General features: G+C 43.8%; 1 protein-coding gene across 6 annotated transcripts in view; it reads left to right on the top strand.

Moving 5' to 3' along the window:
* Positions 1–23,813, top strand: part of SH3KBP1 (SH3 domain containing kinase binding protein 1) — a 471,173-nt gene that overhangs the window by 279,732 nt on the left and 167,628 nt on the right. For all 6 annotated transcript variants that reach the window (XM_029603365.1, XM_029603364.1, XM_029603363.1 and 3 more), the window contains 2 exons: positions 7,774–7,903; positions 19,652–19,854. In XM_029603365.1, the coding sequence (XP_029459225.1) occupies positions 7,774–7,903; positions 19,652–19,854 (333 nt within the window). The remainder of the gene's footprint in view (positions 1–7,773; positions 7,904–19,651; positions 19,855–23,813) is intronic.

Genomic DNA, 23,813 nt, shown 5'->3' with positions numbered 1-23,813 from the left:
AAGACTCCGTCGTGGAACTACTATCTGATGAGTTAGAATTGTAATCTCTTTTCCTCTTTGCCCTTCCCTGCGACTTGCTCAACTGATTTCCCTCCTCTGCTTTACCTGCTCCAACTGACTGCCTCGCTGGTGCTCCCTCACCAGGTCCTCCTCTGCTCATCTGCTCCATTGACCCTCATCCCTTGTCATCGGGCGAGGTCCTCCAGCCTCTCTGTTCTTCCAGCTGCGAAACACCTCTTCCTTGCAATCTCTCCTTATCTGCAGAAACAAACATACTGGCCGCAGTTTCAGCCTCTGCCACCCATGGTCTCACGTCTCCCATACCTCTTCTCGTCATTCTATCTTCCTCCTGACCTGATCCCCAGACCCTTTCTGATAGGTGCCCAATGCAGCCTAAACCCTGACCCCCACCTGGAAACCCGCACCCCAGGCCTGCCATCCCTCAAAGCCCAACTGTTCTTGCCAGTCTGTCCTCCCGCTACTGCCCCCCGTCCCTCTGTGCTATATTCCCTTCTTGCCTTCCCTCTCCCTTGCCATCCGATCACACTCTCCACATCTGTGCTGAGCCCCTTGTGCTTCTGTATCCTCTTCACCTCCGTCCGACCCGCTGACTCTCCTGCCGCTTCTCCCCCGTTCTCTGCTGAGGCCATAACCACCTTGCTGGCCTGCCGCCCGACTTCGTCGCGGTCCCATGCCGCCATCTCCCTCGCTCTGCTCCGCCCGCAACTCTCGTTGCTGCCCCTCCTTACTGCTTGGCCCCGCACTGGGGCTGACGCTCTGCATGCCGCGGTCCCGTCGATCTCTCCGCACTTGCCTCGTGCGCCGCTCGCTTATCTCTTCGCTAGGGCCCAGAGGATCCGCTTCTCCACCACTCGTACTCGTGTCCTCACCCGGCTCCATCTGCACTTTGAGCTCGGACCCCGAAGCATGAAGGGATAATTCCAGTGGGGTACCTCCTGCAGCCCCCTCGTGACTTCCTGCGCTCGCTGCAATCTCCACCTCGTCCTCTGGCCCGCTTTCACCGGTCTCCCTGCGCTCGGTTTGAGGCCTCGTAACGGCATGCAGTGATCCTGAGGGGGACTTGTGAAACGGGCTGCAACTACTCTCTTCCTGCCCTGTTTCTTATTTCCCTTTCCCTTCGCACCTTGTCCACCTTCTCCTGCATTATTTTTCTTCATCGTGGCTAAATTAGAATAACTATCGCATAACGTAACACCGAACAAAAGTTGGGAGTTCCTTACCCACCACTTGCTCTCGAACTTCTGCTTGCTGACGTTTTCCCTCCCCAACCAATCCCTTCTCTAGATTTGAAAGTTTCCCTAACGTCTCCTCAGTCAACCTCCTCCCCCTTTTCCTGCCTGGCTGGCCTTCCCGCACTTTATTTATTTAAAATCTTTTCTATACCGTCGTTCAGTAAAGTACCATTACAACGGTTTACAATGAGGCACGTAAATATATATTTGGTTGAACTCTTACTAACAATGTGCCAGAACATTTAACAGTAACATGTATTCATAATATAAGGTATATGTTGTGTGATCTGGATCTTGTCCTTTTCAATGATTAATAGGGGAAAAACCATACAATCATCGTACTTTGTACTACAGTTCTCTTAAATTATTCTATTATAATGTTCTAACTTCTTCCCCTCCCCCTATCCCTTCCTGTATCAGCTCGCTCGCTTTTTTCCTGGTTATCATCGCAGCAATTTCTGTCACTAATTAATATAATTATTTTTAAAGCACTGTGCTAAGTTAAACTCCTCTGTAGCAGTATACAACATGGAACAACCACATTGAAAATTTAGTTATTAAATAGCATATATAATATCATCTTACATTGGCAAATCCAATCCCAATGCCTAGCGCATCATATTAAAGACATTGCAAATTGTATTTTACTGCCAATCAATTGACCCCCACATAATTACGAGCATTAAATTTAAATTAATAGATCCAGCCCCTTAGTGTCCCATGAATTCCCATAAAAAAGGCATATTAAGTCAGTTTTTTGAGTGTCACTGTCCAACTTGTATATATTTTTTTCTCACTGTTTTCTGTATTTTGCCATTTTTTGTACTTTTACATTTTGCACAAACATTTCCTATGGGCCACTGACTATACTGGTGCAAAAGCTGATTTTTGAGACTTTTGGCTGTATGTCTCAGGCTCCTAACAAGTATGCTGAAGCATGGTTTTAACACTAATAGATAAACGAGAGATTTTGCATACTTTTGCTCATTAACAAAGTTTGGGGTAGATTTTCAAAGGGTTACGCGCGTAACCCCTGATGAAAACCTGCCCCTGCTCGTGCTGAGCCCCGGGACGAGCGTATGTCCTGGGGCTTCGAAAAAGGGGAGGGTCCAGGGGCGTGGTGGCGGTCTGGGGCGGGTCCGGGGGCGTGGCGGAGATTCGGGGTGGTCCGGGGGCGGTCCTGAGTCCTCCGGCACAGCGAGCCAGTGCGCACAAGTTACGCCTGCCTCGGGCAGGCGTAACTTCGGAAACAAAAGGTAAGGGGGGGATTTAGTTAGGGCTGGGGGGTGGGCTAGATAGGGGAAGGGAGGGGAAGGTGGGGGGGATCGCAAAAATAAAACTTCCCTCCAAGGCCGCTCCGATTTCAGAGCGGCCTTGGAGGGAACGGGGAAAGCCATCGGGGCTCCCCTTGGGCTCGGCGTGCACAAGTGTGCACCCTCTTGCACGCGCCAGCCCGGATTTTATAACATGCGCGTGCATGTAATAAAATGGGGCGTAGATTTGTTCGCGCCGGGTTGCGCGAACAAATCTACGCCCATGCATAAGTTTAAAAATCAGGCCCATTGTGTTAAAACTAATGCAAGTTTGCTAACGTGCATTAACCATTTATTTATTTATTTGTTTTTATATACCGGTGTTCGATTTACATATCACATCGGTTTACATATAAACAATGCAAGCATTTAATGCACATTAAGGCCAGCACTACTATTAATGTCCTGTCATATACTGGCCCCAAAATTAGAGGCAATCTGAGCTCTGCCGTAACTCTTTGCAGACAGGATTTTAAACTAATAATACTAGCAGATAAGTCTGAAAGTCACAGACCATTACAGCTTTATTATGCAAAACAAGGGATCATTTTATTTACAGATTAATTTTTTATCATCAGAGAAATATTTTAAAGTTGAATTGTAGGTCAGAGAACAATGTCTTCTGGTAGTCTTTGCTAGTCTTGCTCTTGGTTTCAGGTGATGACAGATGTCTCTTCTCTTTCTCTGCTCTCAGACAGTGAGGTGATCACACACCTCCCAGGAACTTAAGGAACTCTGTCCTGACATGGTTTTGGGAATGCTTTCCAACATAGAGTAGATTGTAGCAAGAGTGAGTATGGGTGTGGGAGGAGAAGGCTTATGGTATAGGTGTGCTTGAGGGCAATGGGAAGTGTGTATGTTTGAGGAGAGTGTATGTGATGGGGAAGGTGGAGTTGTATATGGAGGAGATGAGGGTGTAAAAATGTATGGGGTATGTGGTGGTGAGAGTGGGTGTAGGTGAGTAGAAGTGTATGCGGTGGGGGGGGGGGGGTGCCTGGCATGTGATTGTAAGAGTGTGTAGGCTGTGGTGGGTGTTAGGAATATTTGAGATATGTGGGTATGTATGGGTGTGGGAAGGAGGGGAGACAAGTGGCTGGTAGTATGGCGCAATGGGTGTGATGTTTTGGGGTGTGTGGATATATGGGGAGTTGGGGGATTGTGACTATCTCTGTGTGGGTGTTTCTATGGTGAGTTTGGTTGCGTGTGTGTGATATATATGGTTGGATGGCTGACAGGTAAGTAGGAATGTATGGCAAGTTGAGGCGGGACTGTATGATTGAGGGTGTGTGCCTGTGTAGTGTTGGCTTATAACTGCAAATGGATTATTGGTTCATTTCTGCTGACTGTGTGTTCTATGCAGTGGCATAGCCAGAACTGAGTTTTTGGGTGGGCCCAAGGTTAACAAGGGTGAGCAGTAAGCATACAGGTCTGAACCCTACTAGTTGTACTCTTATTGATAAACAATGCCTTAGCATGCTTCTTACAATAGGTTCCTAAGTAGTCTACAACAGTCCTTATGCATCATGAGTGAAACTTTTTAGAATATTTTAACTAATATTTCAAGTACTTACCAACATTAAAATCCCTTATTAATCTGTATTAATTTATTTATATTTATTGCAATTAAATAAACAAGAATATCAGGTAAAAAGCAAAGAACACAAACATCGGATCCAATCAATTATGTCATAAAACAAATATCAATGTATTCTTTCTCAAATCCTCTTTCCAGAAAGGCAGAGATCACCATAACTACAATAAAATAGCAATAATCATGAGAACGGGTGTAGAGCAAAACTACTACAATTCACATTACAATGCAACATGAAAAAAGTTATTCAAATTCTGGGGTCACCTCAAAAAAAAAAAAATAGGACCCCCCTCCATTGCTAAACATTTTATGATGTAATGCAAACCATTGCAAAAAAAAAAAAAAAGGCACCTAGAACCTTGCCCCATACCATATTAAGGCACTGACTCTCAAGACTCAAATAACAGCAACCTTATGACAAAGCAGCAATGCAAATACTACACCAGGCCCTAGAACATTAACACAAATCCCTACAGAGAAACTATACGCTGGCAGCAATACTGCACCTCAGTCATACACAAGCAGAACACAGACTGACCTTTACCTAATACAGAAATAAGGGACTACAATTTAGAAATAGAAACATGCCTTCAAAACCGAAATAGCCTGAGAAACCTCATTGAATAGTGGAATGCTAAAGAGCAAAATACAAAATTATAAGAAATGCACATACCCAAAGATGGCATATTCCAGTTGCTAAAATCTTAAAATTATTTTTTTTTTTTTACCTTTGTTGTCTGATCTTTTTATTTTTCTAATCAATAGTCCCAGTCTCTTTTTTACACTTCCCCTTTTCAGTATTTTCCTAATTCTTTCTCCAGAGTCACACTTCTCTCTCCTATCTTCTTCCCTTCCTCTCTCTCTTACACACACACACACACACAAAGGCTCATACTTTCTATCACAGACTCCCTTACACACAAGCTCTCACACACACACACACACACACACACACACACACCCAGGCTCCCATCCTCGCGCACACACACACACACACAAACACACCAGGGCTCACCACCAAACCCCTTCTTCACCGCTACAGAGATGGGCTCCTGTGGCGACCTTGCTTCAGTCGGCAGGATGAGTTCTTCGCCGCCACAGAGATGGGCTCCCGTGGTGGTCTTGCTTTGGCCAGCGGGACTGTTTCTTCAGCCACCAGGATGAATGAGTTGGCAGTGGCCATTCTTCATGCCTCATTTGGTGTCAGGCAGCCCTGATTGGGTGGGCCTGAGCCCAGAATGGGAGAGCCTCTGCCCACCCGTGGCTATGCCACTAGTGCTAAGTAATTCCAACTGGACTGGAATTCATTAGTTTAGACCACGTCATCATGACGTAGCACGTCAAGGAAGTGATTGGCTGGTTTGGAAGACAGGGGAGAGCCATTTAAATCCCCCCGCTAAGCTTGAAATAGCAGTGAGCGTTTGGAGAGCAGAAGACACACGCCGGTAAAGATGATGGGCATTTTTGTGAAGCATGACGGCTCACATAATTTGAAAAAATTCTTGGATTAAATTTAGAGTGTTGGAGGAGGATATATTCAAGGAAGTTCAAGATTGGTCCAGAAACACGCCAGTAGCAGTTGTACACGACGTTGGAGTTTTGGGAAACCATAATCAGACGATGGTTTAAAAGGACGCCATAATAGAAAATTTCAGCTTAAGATAAGTAATTCCGACTATTCATTAATATGGTGGACATCCCCTGAGGAAAGACCTGTCATGGTCTTTCCTCAGGTCATGGTCATGGTCAAAGCCTTGTTGAGTGGATTACAAATTGTATAGGTTATAAATCGGTACTGCATTGGAGGTACAGACATTTAACAACGATAGTGGGTGGATTACAAACTATATTGGCATTGCTTTGGTGGCATGGACATTTAACAATGACAGTATTTTTGAATACAAATAAGATTAACTCACACTCTAATAAGTTTTTTAAAAAAAATCACGACGCACATTTCATTCACATTAAAAAGAATTTTCCCTAAGGTTGAAGGTGTGAAGTTTATGATTAAAAAGGAATCATAGCATTACAAGCCAGTAATGCATTGAAAGTTTATGAAACATTCCACTTTCTCCTTTAAAATTTTCTAGCGAATTTATTGGATTAAGTGTTCCTTATTAATTAGAGGCAATTTAGCCCTTTTTAAAAAAAAACAAACAAAAAATACTTTAGAGGAATTTATTGGACATTTTTCAAGAGTTGGAATTGATTTGTTAGTAAGTGTCCATTAGAGATCTTTTGGTGCACAGGATATTATGGTTTGTCACTGGTGCTAAGTAGTCATCTTTCCTCATGGCCAACCCCAGAACGATCGACAAACAAAAACTGTCTTCTCTCTATATTATAAGATTACTAGGGCTCTGGGTATTCATTACTTCGTGTCTGTGCATGCACAATATATTGACATCTCCCCGAGCAGGAGGGAGGAGCAAGGATACTCACAGCATGAAGACAGTCACTGCAACTGTGGTGCCAGCAAGAGAGCAGGTAGCAAGAGAAAAAAAACCAGAAGCACCGGGAAAACAGCTGGTGGGGATTCCTGGATCCCACCATTAAAAGAGGAGCATCTTTGTTGGCAGCAGAAGAGCTTGTGGGGGTTTCCTGGGCCCACCATCAAAAGGAAACAACAGAAAAAAGCAGACTCACCAGCAGAAGAAAGTGATAGGCTTTCCAAAGCCCTGCCAACACAGCAAAAAAAAAAACAAAAAAAAAAAACATTGCAGGCAGCAGAAGGGCTGCTGGATGTTCCCAGGCTCCAGCAACTGTTGATGATGTGGGAGTCCAGGTGGAAGAGAATGAATGGGGGAAATAGTGGGAGAGTAAGATGGAGTGAGAGCGATGGGAGAGGGGGAGGGAAAGAGGGAGGGAGCTTGGGGAAAGGAGCAGTTGAGCATGAAAGTGGAAGGAGCTAGGAGACTGAAAGATGAAGGGGTTTGGGGAGGAAGGATAAGGGGGAGAAGGGTGTACATACCCTCCCCATGCTAACTCTATCTCCCCACCACCAGCACCCATACCCTCCCAAGCATGCAACTGCTGTGCCCCCCACACACAAGCATGCACTAACACCGCACCCACTCATACCACCACCATCCACCCATGGTCCCCACATGCATTCCCCCCCTCATTTCGTACCTTGTTCTCCCCATGCACCCGCCCCATGCTCTCCCATGTGCTCCCCCCTCTCCCTCCACCCACTCCCCCCCCCCCAGATATAAAAAAATATATAGAATTATAAAAAGTAATAAGATAAGTTTAATCAAAATATTGAGCAATAAATATCCAGATTTTAATTTAGTGGTTGCATTCCATCTGTGTGTGGCACACATTTTTACTGAATTTGACAAACAGCAGAGCTGTATGTAAAGTTCCAGGGTTTTTTTGTATGATGTTTAACAGGGAGAGCAATGTATGTAAACCATCTTATAGTAATGCTAATGTAACTTGGTTGATTTTTGTGCTTACTGATTTCTACGATTCTCCACTTCGTACATTGTTCTTTTGTTATCCAACAACATATGAAGGCATACATGATGACAAATTGATGAGGACATTTGATGCAAGCATGTTTTAACCATATCTTTTAAAATGCTTCAAAAACATGATCTTATTTTAGGTAGAGGAAGGCTGGTGGGAAGGAATTCTCAATGGAAAAACTGGCATGTTCCCTTCCAATTTCATCAAAGAGCTCCAAGATGAATCTGATAGTGTTGGGATTGCACTTGAGGAGCAGCAAATGAAACTAGGTAAGGAACCAGTCAGTGGCTCGTCATGTGTTTATTCAACTTCTGGATCTGTTATATTCTTATATGGACAGTAATGAGCATCGATTCTTAGTATCGTAGGGGGACATGCTGATACTACCGCCGGTTTTTTAGCCCTAACCTTATTCAGCTATGTAATATGGGTTTTAACGCCTAAGAAACTCACGGTATGCTTAGCGTGATTGCATGCAAGTCCCGTGTAAAAGAAGGTATTAGCTATTCCCCCAGCATTGCAATGAGATGCGCTAAAGGACAGACAGCTTAAAACTTATTTTCTTAATGCTGGAAATGTAACTCCCGGGTCAGAGCAGGAGTAAAACTTAACTCACATTTCTGATGGCCTTGTTATACTATTGCTGTGCCCAGTGTGTTAGTGTCTACCTGCTTCTACTAGGCTGGGTGCAGATAGAAAAACTTTTTGGCCACCAGAAACGTGAGTTTACTCCACCTTGGCCCAGGAATTTAGAGGTCCATATTCAAAAGCCATTTAGACAGATAACTTAATAATTATCTGTCTAAGTGGCTTATCTAGCTATATTTAGCCCTTATCTGGCTAAATACTAGCTGGGCAATTAGTTATTTGACTAGAATTTAGCTGAAGAAGAATGGGGATTCCGTGGGCGGCCAAGTGATATTCTAAGGAGGAGCGGTGTTAGTCACACAAGTTGAGGGCTAATTCCAATATTCAGAGTTAGCCACTTAACTTATGCAGCTAACTCTGGTTGGGCCATAGGGCTGTCCTAAAGTTAGCTAGTTAGACCTAATTGGCTAATTTTAATATAGTTGGGTTATATTCAGCATGCCTGCACCACTGAATATACCCTGCTAGTTAGTCGGATATGTTTATCTGGCTAACTAGCTGAGCCATACAGCGGCTAAAAATGGACCCCAGAACTTCCATTGCTCTCAGGGCTGATGTCTATAGCTGAACAGTACACCAGCACAATGCATCCCAAGTTTGTTCAGCTACCTGTAAGTGTTCACTCCAGAGAGCAAATCCTTGCATCCAAGGCCATTTTGGCAAGATTTAGCAAGACAAATCAAATAGCAAGACAATTCAAATCATACGCTCTCTTGGGAAGGAACCTACAGGTAGCTTAATAAAGCATAGAACAGGATGCCAAAGCTGGACGCACAACACAAAAGTGCAAACTGTTCAGCTTAAGCTGCCCACCCCAGAGAGCTTATGCCTTCATTTTACTTGCCGTTCCTTGCCAAAATGGCTTTCCATGTGAGATTGGTTCTGTGCATTCCAACTTGTGAGCATATTCTCTCATTCAAGTCCATTTTGACAAGGAATGACAAGTAAAATAAAATCATAAGCTCTTTGTGGAAGGCACCTTTAGCTAGATCAACAAAACATAGGCTGCTGGGTGGGCCCCAACAGTTGAAAAGTACACTAGTTCACCCTGTGTGCATAATGTCCAGCTGTTGAGGATAAAACCTGTGACTGGTACATGTCTCACCCCTAGATTCATCAAAATGCGTTAATGCATGGAAAAACACTCGCGATAAGAAAAACGGCCGTGTGCGGTAAACTTATTGCACCCTGCGATATTTTCACATCTTACACAGAGAGAGAGAGAGCCTTCATAGTAGTGAAGTATTTATATCTCTATAGGAAGGCCATTTCTACTATGTTCTCTCACCCTAGCTTGATGGACTCTATAACAGGGTACCATCAAGCTACGGTGAGATAACATCTCCGTGAGACTTTCCTCACTCCAAATGACATCAAATCTTCACCGAGGTGTACTGTGCTGTTCGTACATCTCACTCTACATGAGAAACAGGCCCCTAAATCACCATCAACACCTCACCTCGACCTATTGCATGGCCCTCCTATAGAGATATAAATAGTTTCACACTCTCAGGGCCTCCACAGAGGCTCTCTCTCTCTCTACTTACTCCACTCCACTCTTCTCCTCTCCCCTCTCCTTTCCCAAGCCCAGAAATGGCCAAAATGCAATTCTAAAAATTTATTGCGAATTGCGTTATGGCCATTTCGGGCATATCGCACAGCTTACCACCAGGAAAAAAAAGGTGTAGTTATTTCTAGCGTTAAAACCATGCGATAGCAAGCGTTATGCTATCGCACGGTGCAATATTGCCCCTCTTTTTCATAAATCTCTCCCTGATCCCACCCTTTCCAAAAATTAGCATTTGCGCCGTGCACTAGCATAATTGTCGCATGCGTTTTGGCGTTAACATCATAGCACATTTTGATGAATAACCCGATCAGAGAGCTAACGTTGGAAACGTAACTCCTGGGTCTGAGATGGAGTAAACGCCCAATGTTGTCTATTTTTGTGCCCAGTGTGGTACTCTACCTCAGACCCAGGAAGGACCTAAATTTCCAGTGTAAGTTCTCTGGGGTGGGCACCTACAGCTGAACAGTACACCAAAGTCAGGATGCACAACACCAGAGTGCATACTATTTAGCTGTAGTTGTCTACCCTAAAGAGTTTGTTTTGCTCAGCTGTAGTGCAAGCCCCAGAAAGTTTTTGCTGGAAATGTAACTTTTTTTTTTTTGTCTGAGATATGCAGTAAACTCACTTTTCTGATGGCCAGAGTTTTTCTGTTGCTGTGCCTAGTATGGTAGAAACAGCTGAATACTACCACATGGGCACAGCAATAGAATATCGTGATCACCAGAAATGAAAGTTAACTTTTACTCCACCTCAGGCAAGGAGTTAACAAAACAAGGAGTGAGGAGGTGAGTGCTTGAAGTTGAAAGGAGTGTGAACAAAATGGCCTTTTGTGCAAGATTGGCACTGGTCATCCCAGTTTGGGCACAATCTCTGCCTTTTGGTCAAGCCATGCCAAGTGAAATAAAAGGGTAAGCTCTCTGGAGTGGGCAACTACAGCCATTAGAGATACACGCTAAAGTGCATACTCTTCTTCTGTAGGTACTTGCCCTTTGATTTCGCTTGGCATGCCCTGCCCAAATGGCCTTGCATGCAAGATTGTGCTGAAGTTGGGATGCTCAATGCATGCAGGTCATTTTAGTCACACGCCTTCCAGCTTCAACCACTTACCTCCTTACTCCTGTTTTATGTTTAAACGTTTTTTATTGATTTTCACAACAACTTAATATTACAACACTGAGGCTGGTGGAGCTCTTAACCCTCCTCAGAAAAACGCTCAACATATAACAACCCACAGATTGCACCCACTCCCATTCCCCCCCCCCCCCCCATTACATGTAACAATCAAATGGCATTGTCAAGGATCACAACTCTCATTCTATTGTAAAGTTTACAGACAAGCAAGCGATTACTTAAAATTCTCAATCGTTGATTAGGAGACTACGCATACGATGTGGGAGGGCTTGAATATAGTGGTGCCACACCAATGATTTCCTAGTACGTGGTGACTTTCGAGAGGCTATATTTTCCATGGCCATCATCGTATGTAAACTATTTCTCCAGGCCCAAAAAGACAGGTCATTAGTGGTGCGCCACTCAGAATAATTTTTTTTCCCACCAAACAGGCCTTGTGAAGAAGCATTCGTGAGCCAGGATCTCTGATCCGAATGGGCGATATGCAACCAAATAGCAACCATAGTGGAGTGGTAGGAAATGTTACATCCAGCAAATCAATTAAGTAATCTGTAACTTCCCGCCAGAAGCGTTGCACCGATGGGCAGGTCCAAAATGCATGTGACATAGTGCCGGCAGCCTGGCCACAGTGAGTACAATTGGCCGAGGTAGTTAACTTAAGATGATATGCTATCTGGGGTGTGTCATATGCCCGACTCAATAATTTAAATTGCAATTCTCGGTAATATGCATTGACCGAGAGCCTGGCTACACGTCTAAAGCAAGCTCTAAGTATATGTCTGGTCACTACAAACTCTCCATCATGATTCCAGCGAGCTTCCAGAATGGCACAGACATCACCCTCTAAACCCCCTTTCAACTGCGCATAGTAAAACGATAAAGATGGAGATGTCTGTGCCTTGAATTTAAATATTCGGTCCAAAGAATGAAAAGTGGAGGGATTTTTATATTCCCAGGGAATGGACCGTAAGTAGAGGCTAATTTGCAAATACGAAAATGTCTGATTATCCCCTAGACCATAGGTATCTTGAAAATCTCGAAAGGAAAAGACAGACTCCTCAACAGTAACCAGGTGACCTAAGTAGGTGATACCCTTAGTCTGCCAAGTCTGAAAGCTTGAAGACTGCATGCCCGATGTAAAGTCAGCGTTTCCTCTAACTGGAAAAAAATAAGCATACCTGTCAGGAAGCTTCAAAAGTTTCATCACTCGTTGCCAAGTCTGTCTAATTGGGCGTACAAGCAGCGAGTGAAGAAGACAGGATGGGAGTTGGGCCGAAACTGTTTGTAGTACGTAGGCTGGAGTGAACGGAGCCAACATGGCTTGCTCTGAGTATGAAGTAGTAAATGACTCCAGATCTAACAGCCAATCTCTAACTATCCTCAGATTACAAGCCAAATTATAGGTGGCCATGTCTGGTACTCCCATCCCACCTCTTCCCTACTTATTCTTCAACCAGGACAAGGAAACTCGTGGTTTCCCCCCTTTTCAGAGGTCTCGCCTTTTCAAAATTATCGGCACATTCTGGAGAAAATATAGCCATTTAAGTAACATTAGCATTTTGAAAAGATTTATCCTACCGCTTAGGGAAATGGGCAGGCGGCTCCAGTTCTTCAAGCTTTCAGTGGTGTTCTGCACAAGGCCCGGTACATTAACCTGATATATCTGATCTGGGTCCGCTGGGATATATACCCCCAGATAGCGAAGGGGGCCTGTGTGCCAATGCAGGGGAAAGTCATCTTGCCAACTAGATTGTAAGCTCGGCGGATATGCTATCACCAAGGATTTAGTTTCATTCAACTTCAGTCCCGAAAAGACTCCAAATGACCATATCAAGTGAAGTAAATGTGACAGGGAGTTTTGTGGGTCTGTAATAAACATTAATAAGTCATCTGTGAAAGCCACGCCCTTAAATATACGTGGTCCAAACCGAACCCCTCGTACCTTGTGGCATTGATGTATCGCGAGTAGTAGAGGTTCCAGTTGTGATATGAACAATAGTGGGGACAACGGGCACCCCTGCCTGGTTCCCCGCGTTACTGCAAATGGTTCCGATCGGGTTCCATTTAACAATATTACAGCCCTAGGGTCAGTATATAGCAGACGCACCGCCTGAAGAAAAAAGCCCGAGAAGCCCATTTTTTCCAGGATGTAAAATAAGTACCGCCACTCTACCCTGTCGAACGCCTTTTCGGCATCGAAACTTATAACCAGGTGGGAAATGTCCATGAGGCGACACATGGTCATAGCAGATAGTACTCTTCTCAAATTTGCCAGAGCATAGCGCCGTCTTACAAACCCTACCTGGTGGTCTCCCACGAGAGTAGATATTATTGGGGCTAAGCAATCTGCCAATATTTTAGCCAAAAGTTTATGATCCAGATTTAACAAGGAGATCGGGCGATAAGACTCCGCTAAAAGTGGATCCTTACCCTTTTTTGGTATAAGTGTAATTAGTGCCAGATTTTCAAGGGGAGGAAACCGACCCTGAGTTATCAGTTCGGTAAAACCCGCGGCTAATTATCGGCTATCCGATCACCCATCAATTTAAAAAACTCGGCGGTATAGCCGGCGGGTCCCAGTGCCTTAAAGTTTTTAAATTGTTTTATCGCCAAACCCACCTCTTGCGCTGTTATAGGTTGATTTAACGTTTCCAGTTGTTGCTGTGATAAGCAAAAGCGCTCGCTCGCTGCTTCACTTCCCCCACTAGCTGCATATAACTTGGAATAAAAAGTACGGAATCCCTGAAGGATTTAGTGTCTCATGCCACACATGTGGCGGTAGTCCTCAATGCAGGAACATACCGACTCGAGCGAGCTGACTTAACAGGGTTGGCCATCATCTTTCCCGTTTTGTCCCCATACTGGTATAACTGGAACTTATAGTAGATGTAACTCTTTTTCGCCCTTTGGTGCAAAAGGGAGTTTAGGGCTCCCTGAAGAGAACGATATTCTACCCACGCTTCCTTATTCCCAGTTTTGGCTAATGCCGACCTGGCCTTTGAAATTTGTTTATTTACCAACAAGATTTGTTTGTCGATAACCTTTCTGCGGTGTGACACATATGAAATAATCTCCCCTCGGAGAACAGCCTTTGCCGCATTCCAAAATAATGAGGGCTGAGCGGAATGTAAATGATTGAGAGGCATAATCCTCCCATTTAGCTCTCAGATAGTCATTGAATTTTTCATCCTGTACCAAGAAATATGGATACCGCCACTGAGCCCCCATAGCCTGAGTATCGGAAGGCCGAAGGTCGAGCCAAATTGGTGCGTGGTCTGAAACGACTATGTTGTCAATACCGGCATCCTGCACCCGGGAAAACACGTGTCTGCTGACCAAGAAATAGTCAACCCTCGCGAAGGTGGCATGTGCGCGTGACACATGCGTGAAATCACGTTCCAAAGGGTGCAGGACCCGCCACGCGTCTAGCAAGTGCATCATATTTTCCAAGAATTGTGGACCCCGACCCATGTCCCGCTCCGGTCTTCGCGTCGCCGAGGCATCCAACTAAGCGTCACGAATGGTATTAAAGTCCCCTCCCAGGATCAGGACCTTGTTAAGATAGGGAAGTATATAACCCCCTATAGAAACTAGAATTATATATATTAGGGGCATAGACATTACATAGGACAACCGTCTGACCATATAATTCAGTCTCCAAAATAATATATCTCCCTTGCGGGTCAGCTATTTCTTTAGTAATGGTTAGGGGAAGCGCCACACCTGCAGACTTTGTGGTGGCAGTGGCCCCTCTCACCTCGCCCACCCAATCTCTACGCAGCTTGGCATGTTCAGAAGGAGAGAGATGAGTCTCCTGTAAGTAAGCTACCATGGTTGATTTTTTCTTTAGCCATGAAAGGATTTTGGTGCGTTTAATTGGAGAGTGTATCCCACACACATTCCAGGACACAAATCGTGTGGGTTTACTCATGAGTTAGGAAAAATATGTTAGTGCAGTAAGATATGTGAAACCATTCCAAGAGAGAGCCCTCCCAGCTAAGACTCCCCCCCAGACCAATGTCCAGAATGAGAATTGTGACTAATCGACGCATGATTATAAACTAATGCCTGATACCCAATGTCAGCTAGTCTGTCCCTTCCACCCTCCCCCCCACCCCCAGCTTCATCCCCTGTTTCACAGCTTTCCCCGATTCCATCCCCATATCCCACCCTCCCCCTGCCAACCCCACTAGATTACTAGATCTGATTCCCCCAGAGACCATACTAACACTCGTCCCCTAAAGTCCCCGAAGGGATGAGAAGTCACGTTTTGATGCGCCCCTGATCCCACCCCTCTATCCACCTCCAGACTAGCTAGAGCCCTAAATTTGACCCAACAACTAAAACCGCTCTTTGTATCCTCTTCTATCCAGACTCAACACATCACTTGTAAAGGCTGTGCCATGCAATACAATAACCAAAGTGATTTAAAGTAAATTTCCCCAACAATAGCACCACCTGTGGCAAACATGGGAAAAGTTTGGCACTTTGAAAGAGTCCATGCATGATAGCAACAAATCCGTCAAAGCCCGAGGGCCTGTGATGCAGTGTTCAGGCCTAGAAAGTATTGAGGACCACATGGTGACTGGTCAGTATACAGGCGTTTCTCCACCCAGAAAATTGATCTTAAATCGGACCTATACTTTGAGAGAGCGCTACTCGTGCAGTCCAAATTACTTCAGAGAAATCTGGACCAACGCCAGGTACATAATATATTCCCGGTTAGTGTCAAGAAAATTATGAAGTTCCCGGGGTTGGATCAGTTTCAAGTCGTCATTGCGTTCACTCACTCCACTCCAGACTTTCCGATCGCCGAGATAAATCCAGGCATGCCGGACGTCTATGTTACCAGGGTATCAATAAAGTCCTTAGCCTGCGACACCGATTCAAAGGTATGCACCTGGCCATCCTTCCAAATCCGCAATCTCGCAGGGAACAATAGTGCGAATTTAATCCCACGGTTTGCAGCGTCGTACATATCGCCGAGAAACCACGTCGTGCTTCAGATACTGCTGCAGAAAAATCCTGAAAGATCCTAATGCAGTTCTTGTTTCGCTCTAGAGGCTCGCCAAATCTCAGCTTTATGGGCAAAGTTAAGAATTTTCGCGATTACTAATCGCGGCCTTCCTGAGGGCGCCTTCCGCATCCACAATCGATGCGCGCGCTCCACCACGAGTTTACCTTGGAGATGTGGTAGGTTTAATTCCTCCGGTAACCAGGTCTCCAATATAGAGCACAGTGAATGCTCCTCAATTTGTTCAGGAAAGCCTAAAAAAACGCAGATTATCTCGGCGAGCACAGTTTTCCAACTCGTCCACTTTAAGTTGTAGTGTTTGGATATCTTTCCCTTGTGCGGCCATCTTAGTGCTCGTGACACTGGCTACCTCCTCTATATCTGGGATCCACGTCTCGACCAACTCTAAATGGGGGGGCAGCGCAGCAAGCGATTCACGTACTTCCCCCCAACTGGTCTGTAAGTAATGACCATTTTTCATCCAGCGTCTCTCTGATGGCATCCTTAATGTCCGCGAGCATTAGAGGCGTGTAGGGAGAGGGGGGACTCACCATTCGATGCAGCCGCCATCTTAGCTACCAGAACCCGTGGTTTGTCTTTCTCTTTTTTGCTGGTTCTTGTGGTCATCTGAGAGGTATATCTGCTCCCGGTACGAGGTATGGTCATAAAAGGCTCTCCTGATTATCTGCCACTCAATTTGTGCAGGTTTAGCGTGGTCAATTTAACACGATAAGCGAGGCGGTTCAGGAGCTAGGCAGAAGCGCATCCACCCAGCTACCACATCACGTGACCTCCTTCCCTTACTCCTGTTTTAAAGCACCTTTTAAAATACTTTTCTGCATTAGTGTGGATTTTTCAGGATAACCCACATTTTAGCGCGTCTTTCATTTACTTTTTTTTTCCCTCTTGCTAGATTTGCATTCTATTAGCTTACTGCATCACGCAGGAACCCCTGTATTTAACATGCATGTTAAGTAAAACCTATTCTAAAATTTAACTCCAGTTTTAGGGTGGATTTTATTAGATCGGCTTCATAGTACGAGCTGATGCTTTATGGGGAAGTTCTGAAACATTTTGGATGGGGAAGCAAACCAAAGATATTCCCAGTTTCACAACTCTCAGGTGGCATCATTCTGACAACATGAGAGCTACCTCCTCCTATTCTTTTGCACAGCAGAATAAATTTAAAAAAACCTAAATAAAACCACACTCATGAAAGCAATAAATTGAAACTAAAAGTTGAAATGAAATACTCTTTCCACCGGGGGCAATGTGACATCACAGTGGCCGAGCTGTGTGAGCCCCCATCATTCTGAGCACGTGTATGGTATCGTGACATCCCAGAACATCCAGGGACTGGAAAGTCAGGCAGGGAAAGGACAACTTCACTTGTTGCTCCTCTCTGGATCCCAGCCTCTTTCAACACTTCAAAACAGCTTCTTTACCTTCTCTCAACTTAAGTCCTTACAGACATTCTGGTAACTCTTACTAACAACTCCCCAGACACGCCACTCCAGCTCTCGCTTTGACTCAGACTCCTCCTTGCGCATCATGAGAGGCATTTTTATATACCACCTCGTCATTCACCAGAACTCACCCACCCACCCTCTAAACTCCTGGTGAACCTTTCCTACTGGAAAATTCTAAACTGCTACACATTGCACACCATTTAAGCTTTAGCAGGGCCTAAGCTGCCCTACAGTTGTGTTACAAGAAAGCAGAACAAATTGGAGTACACAAAACTACACATTAGCAGAATATTTCATGTTAGCCGTACAGATGGAGCACAGAAAAACCTTCACCAAATACAGAATAAGTGACCACAAATAATAAATAGAAATATACGGAAAGAAACTGAATTCTGTGTCCACTTCAGGCCCTGGCACCTCCCCCCCACACACACACACCCCTTCCCCTTGGGAAAGGGCTGGATTAGGGAGCAGAGTGACCCTTCCTTACTGTGCTCTGTACTCCGCCCCAAGCTTTACCCCTCTCCTGTTCTCTGCACACTGCCCTAAAGTGGAGGGGCTGGAACAGGAAACAGGACTCTTCTCAGATACATGAGATTAGAGGCATTGTCCAAAAGTGAGGGCAGTGCCTTTTGTGCTGGTGCACAGCCCACTGCCCTTGGTGCTGCCCACAAAATTGCTGTGCGCTATGGGATCACCTTAGTCTGCCTAAGTCTTTTGAAAATTAACCCCTAGATGCCTAGCATTGCTATCTTTGTGCATTTATTTATTTATTTTAAAATTCTTTTAAACCACTGAAAGCAAATTAATTGTACTAAGCGATGTATAGAACATAAACATTAAATAAATGACAAACATTACATAAAACTTGTGCATGCTAAACTTTAGTGTTTGGGCCTCTATCTAAATTGCTTCCTCTTTCTCGCTCTGCCTAGGCACTCTAGCTTCCCCATCATTCAAAATGTGCATGTTAAATCACTGAGGGTCACAATAATCTGCCTGAAAGCCTGGCGGACAATTCTCTGCTAATATGTATTAAGGACATGATGAAACTATTTCCATGTGATTTATCTCTGTATTTTTGTTTTTCTAGATTTTGATAGCTAGAAAATTAGTTTGCTTTATTATTGTGCATCTATATATATTTTTTAAATTGAATTTAATGCTTATGGAAGCATTGTGGTTTGTTGAAATTCCTGGAAGCTGAAATATTTTATTAACTAGAATATGTGCTGCACAGTACACATTAATGCAAATTTTCCTCTCTTCCTGGTTATTGTGACCAGGGCTGGTGCTGCCAGGGGGTGTAAGATATGCAGCTGTACGGGGAGCAGATCCTGGGGAGACCATTACACAATCTCTGCTGGATCCCTGAGAGCAGAATAGTATAGATGAGTGCTGCTGCCCCTGTGCTGGATGGAAGGGGGAGGCAGCTACTGGTGCTGGGGGCACATTCCCAGATTTGAGACAGACGTGCCTCCACTGCGGGGCCAGTTGCTTCATGGAGAGCCATAGGGACTCAGTGTGACAGTGCATGGAGCTGGCAATGACTGACCTTGGGTCTTCTTCCCTTGGTGCCCTGAGCCTGAGGTCGTAGAGATGTGATGAGGGTGGACACCAGTGCATGCATGCCAGGTACCTGCAGGAGAGGGCGAATGTAATATCAGTGCTTCGGATTTTAGGTTTCAGCTGATAAACACCCCCGATGCCAAGGGTGTTTTTTTAGATAAACACCAGAAAAACAGCACTTCTCCTAATACTCTCCCCCCTTCCTTGCCTACCCTGGATCCTCTGCTTTGTTTTTCTTTTCCATGCTAACGACTCATTTGCCAAATGTATGTACGTATTTGATTCAACAGGAAAAGGTAACTCAATAATATCTGTGCTGCAAAAACACCAGTAAACGCCAGTTTATGATATCCCCAAAGGATTCCCTAATTAACTGGAAAATAAACACCTAAATTTACAATTTATAAACACCTAAAATAAGCATTAAATATAATTATGTGGGCCACATGGGAACAGCACTTGGAGATTTCAGACAAAGTGACAAAATACTTCATATCAGCCCCGGTAATGACCAAGTCCTGTTCTGAAAAAAGACCATCAGTAGGTTGCAAGAGTGCTCAGTTGTATAGTTCTTGTTAAACTCTCTTTCTCCATTTCTTTTCCTGGCCTTTCTTAGGTTTGAAGGACATGGCAGGCTCAGAGAGTGATGGTGGAGACTCAAGCAGCACCAAATCAGAAGGGGCAAATGAAACCTCCTCTTCAGAAATCCAGCCCAAGAAGATCAAGGGATATGGGTTTGGGGATATCTTCAAAGACAAACCCATAAAGCTAAGACCAAGGTCAATAGAAGTAGAAAACGACATTCTTCTAGTAGAGAAGGTACTTTTATGTTGTCTCGATCATTCTTTCAAGGTTGGTTTGTGAAGGAAGCTTCTTCTTAAAGAGGAAATTGAGAAACCTAGATCAACCTTTATGATGCTTTTGCTCTGTTCTGTGTTTGAAGCATGGTCATGTTCTTCCGTTTGTCTTTTATAAAGATAAGAATCATATAAGGTAAATGTTGAGATTTGGTAGCTAAACCATGTCTTTTATTTGTATTGCACATTTTTCCATATCAACACTGTTTAGCCAGACTACAAATCTTCACAAAAATTGCTTCACCTCATGGGCTTCCCAGTCAAGCACATGTACCAGTTGCTTGAACCTGCTGTCCCTCTCGTATTGAGCAGGATTACCATTCCAACAACACCAGTTTTTACATTTTCTATCCGCCTCAGCTTAATATTATGGTAACTGTGTTTCGATATTTATTCTTGTTTCTCTTGTGACATGAGCAACAGGTTAACATGTCGTGGGTGGAGATTTAAAAATGGCATCAAGATGTCTGACAACTATGCCAATGTGCAAAGCATAACTGGAAATGTACAGGACACTATCAGTAGCCCTGGGAGTGTAGCAATCTGAACTACATTTCCCATGCTGCTCAACAGTTAGCTTCAAGCTCCAGGAACTTGAACCTAGCCCAGCCCAGACATACTCCTGCCACAAAATGTTCACAAGAGGGTGCATTTGTTTGGGGGGGGGGGGGGGAAGGGGTGCGTTTGAAAGACTGGAGATGATGAAGAGGAGATTAATTTGTTTTGAGGGGATGGAAAGGAAGAAGATAATTCTGAGGGAAAGAGATTGTCATAAGAAATCTGTTAGCCTTTAAGTTGATCCTTCCTTGGATTTTCTAGTGGCTGTCTGTATTTGATCATCCACAGTCTTGGATTTTTGGAGCCTTGATTTATGAATTCTTTTCTGGAGGTGTTTATTTTTTTGGTTTCTGTTTGCTGTATCTGAACACATTTGATCATATATCATGTGTCTTGGTTGTACATGATGCTATGCTTGTAGTGGAAACATAAATTTTGTAGGTGGCTGGGGTGATTTGTAAATCTGCAGTATATGGAAGTTTGTATTCCTTCGGGCTTCATGAATACTGTAATAGATATAAAACTGTGTCCATGTAGCATTGCAGAAGAATAGATGAATCTCATATTGATGGCATGCTCTGAAGTGACTCTGAGATCTTGTTAACTCTTGTCCAGATTTCCTGTGGATTTCCTGTGGATGCCTGTGGATGCCTTTTATATCTATGAAATGGTCTGTAGGGTGGGAATTCCCACCCTACAGACCATTTCATAGATATAAAAGCTTCTGCCTTCAGCTCTACGGTATCATCTGAAGAAGAGACCTGCAGGGTCTTAGCAGGCTTATGAACACAGTAACATACTAGATGATGGCAGAGAGAGGCCAGTCTCTCTGCCTACTTATTCTCGCCACACTGGCAAGACTTCCTCATCTATTTAGTTGCTCCTTTAGAAAGTATCACATCCTACAAAGAAGCCACTACTCATTCACTTGCACGCCTAATGCTCGCAGGATCCAGTTCATCCGCACTTGCTGCGATGTTATCTATATTATTGCGCACAGTACGACCCAAACTGTTCTGTGACACTGTTGCAAATACGGCTGCTTCTAAGGGTTGGGGGCAGGTGATGGGGAGGCAGCTTGAAAAGCATTACAAAAATTAGAGCATCAACATTTTGAATCCACATGTGATAAATATTAACCACTGGTCATGAGTGCTTATGAGATATTGGGCAGGATGCTGAGACTTCTGCTTTATTCTTTTACTGGGAATGCTAGGTGAAGGAGCAGAGCGAGCAAGGCACCTTTAAGTAAATAAATATAATTAAAACTGTGAAACATTTCTCCCGCGCAGGCTCCGAGTAAATCAAATTCAGTTTTCTCATTGCCTCACTTCATTCCTGTGCATTGTTTTAGCTGATTAATGCGTTCTTACCACCCTTATTTCATTTTGATTTACCCTGTCTTATTCTTTTCATCTAAACCAGCTCCCCTTTTCTCCATTACCCAATTTATTCTTATTACTCTGTTTCAACTTCCTTTTATTGGGAATGGAGCCTGAAGCTTCTGAAACATGAATCTTGTTTTAATAAAGAAATATGGTAGCTTTGCCCCATTGGCTCCTCAGCCAAGCACCTACTCCAAAAGTCTGAACTTGTGGAGGGTCAGTATTCAAATCCTGGCCAGCTAAGTAACTTAGCCTTATCTGTCTAAGTTTCAAGGATATTCAGTGGCATGGCTATGGCACTGAATATCTGTATATATATTACAGCTTAGCCGGATAAGTTACACCCGTCTAACTTTAGACCTGCTATTGAGCAGAATGTTAGTTATACCATAATGGGTCAGACCCAGTATCCTGTCTCCAACAGTGGCCAATCCAAGCCACGAGTACCTGGCAAGTACTAAACATTAATTAGATCCCATGCTATGAATGCCATCAACAAGCAGTGGCTATTCCCTATTGATTAATAACAGTTTATGGACTTCTCCAGGAACTTATCCAAACCCTTTTTAAACCCAGCTACACTAACTGCCTTAACCACATCTTCTGGCAAAGAATTCCAAAGCTTAATTGTGCATTGATTGAAAGGATTTTCTACGATTTGTTTTCAATGTGCTACATGCTAACTTCATGGAGTGCCCCCTTAGTCCTTGTATTATCCAAAAGAGTAAATAACTGTTTCACATTTACCCATTCAAGTCCTTTTATGATTTTGTAGACCTCTATTATATCTCCCCTCAGCTGTCTCTTCTCTAAGCTGAACAGCCCTAACCTCTTTAGCCTTTCCTCATAGGGGAGCCATTCCATGCCATTTTTCATTTGGTCGCCCTTCTCTGTACTTTCTACAGTACTATATCTTGTTTGAGAAGTGGCTACCAGAATTGCACACGGTATTCAAGGTGCGGTCTAACCACTGAGCAATACAGAGACTCAGTGTGATTGCCACATCACACTGAGCTGATTTCAATTTATTATCCACTATGATGCCTAGATCTTTTTCCTGGGTAGTAACTCCTAAAATGGAACCTAACATCGTGTAACTACAGCTTAGGTTATTTTTCCCTATATGCATCACCTTGCACTTGTCCACGTTAAAGTTCATCTGCAATTTGGATGCCCAATCTTCCAGTCTCACAAGGTCCTCCTACAATTTATCACAATCCGCTTGTGATTTAACTACTCTGAATAATTTTGTATCATCTGCAAATTTGATCACTTCACTCGTCGAAACCTTTTTCCAGGTCATTTATAAATATATTAAAAAGCACAGGTCCAAGTACAGATCCCTGAAATACTTCACTGTTTACCTTTTTCCACTGAGAAAATGACCATTTAATCCTACTCTCTGTTTCCTGTCATTTAACCAGTTTGCAATCCAAAAAAGGACATCACCTCCTATTCCATGATTTTTTAGTTTTCTTAGAAGCCTCTCATGAGGGACTTTCTCAAACGCCCTCTGAAAATCCAAATACACTATATCTACTGGTTCACCTTTGTCCACATGTTTATTTATCCCTTAAAAAAAAAATGTAGCAGATTTGTGAGCAAAGACTTCCCTTGGGTAAATCCATGCTGGCTGTGTCCCATTAAACCATGTCTGTTTATATGTTCTGTGATTTTATTCTTTATAACAGTTTCCATGATTATTCCCGGCACTGAAGTCAGGCTCACCGGTCTATAGTTTCCTGGATTGCCTCTGGAACCCTTTTGATATATCCGGGTTATGTTGGCCACTTTCCAGACTTCAGGTACAATGGATAATTTTAATGATAGGTTACAGATTACTTGTAATAGGTCTGAAATTTCATTTTTGAGTTCTTTCAGAACCCTGGTGTGTATACCATCTGGTCCAGGTGATTTGACATTCTTCAGTTTGTCAATCTGGCCTACTGCATCTTCCAGGTTCATTGTAATTTGGTTC

Source organism: Rhinatrema bivittatum, chromosome 5 (assembly GCF_901001135.1).
Source record: "Rhinatrema bivittatum chromosome 5, aRhiBiv1.1, whole genome shotgun sequence".
Classification (NCBI taxonomy): Eukaryota; Metazoa; Chordata; class Amphibia; order Gymnophiona; family Rhinatrematidae; genus Rhinatrema; species Rhinatrema bivittatum.
The sequence above is the reverse complement of the archived record's forward strand: the minus strand, read 5'-3'. Positions and strand labels throughout refer to the sequence as shown.